At 36.9% G+C, this 5,722-nt stretch overlaps 1 protein-coding gene across 5 annotated transcripts in view; it reads right to left on the bottom strand.

Moving 5' to 3' along the window:
* Window positions 1-5,722, bottom strand: part of Lin54 (lin-54 DREAM MuvB core complex component) — an 83,936-nt gene that overhangs the window by 46,710 nt on the left and 31,504 nt on the right. For all 5 annotated transcript variants that reach the window (XM_004629182.3, XM_023713030.1, XM_023713029.1 and 2 more), the window contains exon 4: window positions 1,870-2,012. In XM_004629182.3, coding sequence (XP_004629239.1) covers window positions 1,870-2,012 — 143 coding nt within the window. The remainder of the gene's footprint in view (window positions 1-1,869; window positions 2,013-5,722) is intronic.

The following is a 5,722-nucleotide window of genomic DNA, read 5'->3' as shown; positions in this document are numbered from 1 at the left end:
TTTTTTTTTCTTTAAAATAACTGATGTCAAAAAAAAAAAAAAGACCTTTCCAGAACATCTTTGTAGTGCCAGTCTCTGCCTGACACACTGCAGAGCGTACCAGTCTACTTGTGGCTGCCATTTATCTATGAGGCAATGTTTAACATCTCAGTTTAAGACCTTTCTTTCTTGCTTGCTTGCTTGCTTGCTTTCTTTCTTTCTTTCTTTCTTTCTTTCTTTCTTTCTTTCTTTCTTTTTTAATGATTTTAGGACAGGGTATACAGGGCCTCACTACATAGATCGGACTCATAGTGATTCTCCTGTTTTGAGTCTCTCAAGTGCTGGGATTTACAGGTGCGTGCCACCATGGTCAGTCTCAATCGCCGTTTCAGTGCGCCCTATGAGAGGGGCCAGCATGGCATGCTGGGGATCAAACTGTGGCTGCTGCACTCTGCCTAAGCAGATGCTTTAGTCCGCTGAGCTATCAGGGTTTTTTTGTTTTTTCCTGTACTGGGGATTGAACTCAAGACCTTGCGGTTACCTACAGTTGAGCTATCTCCCCAGCCCTAAGCTCCTTCTTGAACCACTGATACTGAAGCCAGGTTTTATTCACATTTTCTCTCCAATGCTTTCCATTATGTACGGCGAAGTACTCAGTATCTACTGAATTCGTTCCATTTCAGGGAAAAAACAAAAAACCCACAACTGTCTATGTCAGCATGCAGGTAAGACACTTGAATAAGCTGTAAGAACATCATGTTCACTTAGCTCAAGTCTCATTAAAACAGAAACTAGCAGCTGGACCTTTAAAATAGGTAAGGCAAATGTGTGTTTATTCTATTTATGAGCAGCTGTAAATCAAGGGAGAAGACAAGTACAAAGGGCAGTGTGTTTCCAGGGTCACAAGGCTGGCACCTTACAGGATAATCATGCTTGGCTTTCCAATTGAATCATATGATTTAAAATATACCTTAGAGGGCTGGCCTGACAGCTCAGCAGACTAAAGCACCTGGTTAGGCAGAGCGCAGCAGCCAGGGTTCAATGGCAATTGAGACTGGGCATGGTGATGTGCACCTGCAATCCCAGTACTTGGGAGGCTGAAAACAGGAGAATCAGTACGAATCTGATCTATATAGTGAGACCCTATAGACCCTGTCCTAAATACTGGAGGGGAAAAAAAAAAAAACAAAAAACTATCTATATCCTCCTTAGATCTTTCCATATGCTGGTACAATGACATCTGTATGTTTCAGGAAAGTGAGAGTCTATGTCTTTAACCTGAGAGTAAAATAATACTTTGCTACCTTAAGATGATAAACAACAAACAAGATGAAAACAAATTACAAAAAGCTTTTGAATGCTTTAAATAAAAGCTTCTAAAAACACTGATTATATAGTCATCAGTATCCAATCGCAATTTCCAGTATTCTGGATCTTATTAGCCAACAAAAACTGAAATCTCCATTTAAAAAGTTGTTTTAATATTTTATATTTATATAACTATTATATATGTGCCTCACCCAAGACAACAATTCTGCCAAATATCATTCAAGAAATTTTACTGAACCCACATGCACATGGGCCAAGGAAACCATCATAATGTGCAAAATGATTACTAGGTAACTATATTTTTAAAGTAGGTTTTTAATCTGTCCAAAATCCTTAATTACTAAATTAATTTAGTATTCACTGAGTGGCTACTACTTGCTGAGAAACACATGAAAACTGAATTATCTGAAGTGACTAGTAGAAAAAAAGCATCAACCAATTTTTTTTTTTTTTTTTTTTTGGTGGAGCCAGGGATTGAATTCAGGCCCTCAACTGACCTATCTCCCCGGCCCCTTCAACCAAATATTTGACATGTGTAACTGATTTTTTTTTTTTTTTTACCTTATTTGGAGATTTCAAAGGTGAGATGGCAATTTTATTTGGTGTCTGTGTTGTAGAGTTTAAAGCTGATCCAATAACACCACTTTCAGATATTGTTATGGTCTTTGATGGCGTTCCAGGAGTAGACTGTGAAAGAACTCTACCTGCAAATGAGAGGGAGCACATCAATTTGACTGTTTAATAACAGTATAAAATCTATGCGATGACGGTTTATGTTTACAAGGACTTCAGCACATGTCCACTATTTCATACATATGAACGTGGTAATTTAAAACATTTAGCTGAGATCCTAATAAACTCTGGTGAACTGAGGCAGAAAGAAACAAAACCATGTCTTTCAGTAATACGGAGTCTACACAGTTTTTATATTCTCATCAATATTGCTGCATTCTTGCCACCAGGGACCAGGCAAAAGACAAAGAAGCAATATGCCTGTCCCCTGTGACACAGCTCCTGAAAGTTCACAGAACTTGAACCCAAGTCTTAAGACTTTAGCCTCTATACTCCATGAGCTTTTCTGTTTGAACTGAAATCATGAATGTACAATTCCAACCCACACTCATAAAAACATTAATGGTTGGACTAACTTAAATGCAGCAGGCTGAATGCTGTCTGACTTCAGGTTGCCAAAGTGGGGAATTTTTCTGCTAGCCGTGCTGGCCGGATTACAAACTGTTCCATCCTGGACAGTGTCCTTCAACAATAACATCAAAGACCTACAGTGTATCTGGATGGCTTAGAGAACTGGAACTCATACAACAGTAAGGAGAAAGGGCAGTAAGTTTTATCCTAGGCAAGAAAGGAATATGAAGACTAACAAAGCTCTGAATTCTGGAAAGACTGTGTGATAAGTCATTGTTGTAATTTACCAAGTATTTGGTTCTCCACGCCAGGCACAGGGAAAAGCTGTACTGTCACTTCCCAGCTGACCCTCCTCCAATCTTATGGTTAAGTTAGGATCATGTGAGCTTTTGACTAACATTTTGAGTAAATGTCCAGGTATCATTTCTTGTCTGTGTGAGATGTCCCAAAGCCCTCTTTTCTTCTGCCACATTTGAAATGGTGGCCCCTCTGTCAGCCTGCATACCTGACAAGTAAGAAACCATCAAGGGAAAAAACTGGTTTTGATCCCAAAGGGCTATGTAGATAATCATGAAGTAGGAATGAAAGGACAAAAACTTTGGGTCTTTTAATGCTTTGAAGACTTGGAGAATATTTATTTTGTCAGAAAAACCAAGAGTTGCTTGACCACGTTGAAGAATTAGAACCAATCTGTATCATGCCAAATGTATAGAAACAGAAAAATGTCAAACACTAAGAACTATAAATTTACAATTAAAATGACTTTCTCAACACAAGTGAGTTACAATTGTAGCAGATGTTAGATAATCAAATATACTGGCTAAAGATGGACGTGATCTAAATAGGGTCAAATAACCACATTATCTCTAAAGTCTCCTCCAGTCTGTAGATACTTTAACTAAACTTCCAGGTACAGCTATTGATGCAGGAGAAAGGACAGAGAAGTATAAAAAAAAAGAAGGGATTTCTCTTTAGAAACAAACAGAACTCTACAATGAATGTTGTATCTATCTAAAAGATATCAATAAAAATTTTTTTAATTAAATATATGCAAACAGAACTAGTATGTGGCAACTTCTGAGCTGTTTTGCCTGATAGTAAAGCCAAAGCATACAGTTTCTTTTAAAGTTAATGAAGTTTATCATTTATGAATTTTATTTTACTTTATTTTATTTTTTTGTATTTTAGGGACGGGCCCACATAGTGTTCAGGGTCTCACTAATAGATCGGACTTGAGTAGTGATCTGCCTGTTTACAGCCTCCCAAGAGCTGGAATTATAGGCATGCGCCCCCATACCCAGCCTCAGTTGCCATCTCAGCGCCAGGGGTGGGGCCGGCATGGCAGGCCCAGGGATTGAACCCCCGGCCCCTGCACCTGCTTGCAGGCACTTTAATCTGCTGAGCTATTTGGCTGGCCCTCATTTATTAATTTTAAGCATATTCTTTTTAATTGCAGTACATAACTAGCTAACATATTCATTAACAGATCTTAAGTGAATGTTCTACTGTTTCTTTTTTAACCTGAATTACAGGACAACTAAAGAAAGAAACTTCCATGTAAACTAAACGAATCCATAGCAAACATTTTCAGAAAGTGACTCTAAAGTGTTGAGGCTGCTAAAAGTAACATGTTTGTCTCTTCTAGTTTCCAAAGCTAATTCCTGAGATAAAGCTCTAACAACACTATTAAACTATGGTTCCAAAAGACAGTTTCACAGAATGCTATTGTTCACAGTTATCACTATAATTTCACATTTGTCACGTATTACATACCATTCAGAAAATATTTTTAGAGAAAATCTTGAGTTCCTAAGTATAAGTAATACCAGGAAAAGGTCATTTAATGTGAATTTACTTAAAATAAAGACAAATATTTTATTGTAAACAGCAATGAAAATTTAAAGTAAAATTTTCACTTTTTGGGTTGGTATTCTTTTAAATCTAATGTATAACTACTAAAAGTTATAAATATAACTGTAAAGCAAAGCAGCTGTTAATTTAAAGCAGAGGGATGTGTCTCCTGAAAATCTCCACACCAGTACAATGACAAATTCTGTTTGACAGGCACAACATGATTTTGTTGAAGGTCATTTCTGTCAAAATATCTGAAGATTTTGTCAGTTTCCCCAAGAACTTTTAAAAGTCAAGGTATTCTTTCTATAGAATCTGCTTGGTTTTCCTCCAGTGAGCATTTCTGATGAACCTAACTTTCAAAACCTTAACTGCACACAGTCAAACAATATGCAAATTACATAATTTCACCTTGAAATAAATTTATTTATTTATTTTTTTGGCAGAATCGGGGATTGAACTCAGGCCCTTGTGCTTGCCAGGGAAGCACTTATTCCACTGAGCCTTCTCCCCAGCCCCTTGAAATAAATTTATATGGCATATATATACTCCATGTTGGGTCTTCTCTCTCTCTTTCTCTCTCTTTTTTTTTTTTTTTGGTGGAACCAGGGATTGAATTCAGGTCCTTGTGCTTGCCACGGAAGCGCTTATTCTACTGAGCCATCTCTCCAGCCCCTAGCACTTTTTTCGGGGGGGGGGGAGCCTTCTTTAACAATCAAAAGTAACATACTCCAAAGCCTCAGCTGGAAGTTAGAAAATCTGAGCAAGGACAAATTCTATAAGAAGTGGGTGGCACTTACATTTTACAGAAAGATCAACAGATAATCTATGTATTCAAGATCACACAGAAAATCAACACAAACGCCATGAATAAAATCTGAGTCTTCTACTAGCTCTTACCATATCACTAGGGACTCTTATGATATTTATACCCATTTACTAATATACAATTGCTGAACCACAATAGAAAGTACAAAAACCATAAAACAAAAGAACTATTATTAATATGATACACACATACAATGTAATATTCTTTTTAAAAAAAGAAATACTGATAACATGCTACAACTAGATGGACCTTTACAACATTATGGTAAGTGAAATAAAAATAAATGCATGATTTTACTTGTATGAGGTATAAGAATAGAGTTAGAAATTAGACTGTTGTTTGCCAGGGGTCGGGGCAGGGAAGAAAAGGAAATTATTGTTTAGTAAGCTTTGCAAGATGAACAAAGTTCTGAGAATGGATGGGGTAATGGTTTCACAACGTGAATTTACTTAATGCCACTGAACTACATACATATTTAAATATAGGATTTTAAAAATTAATTAATTTGAAAACTGAAATTAGCTATCAAGAAAAATCTACCATCAAGAAAACTGCCATCAAGAAAAATCAAGGGAGTCCTAGCCCAGGTCC

This window comes from Octodon degus, unplaced genomic scaffold (genome assembly GCF_000260255.1).
Source record: "Octodon degus isolate 3935 unplaced genomic scaffold, OctDeg1.0 scaffold00028, whole genome shotgun sequence".
Lineage (NCBI taxonomy): Eukaryota > Metazoa > Chordata > Mammalia > Rodentia > Octodontidae > Octodon > Octodon degus.
The sequence above is the reverse complement of the archived record's forward strand: the minus strand, read 5'-3'. Positions and strand labels throughout refer to the sequence as shown.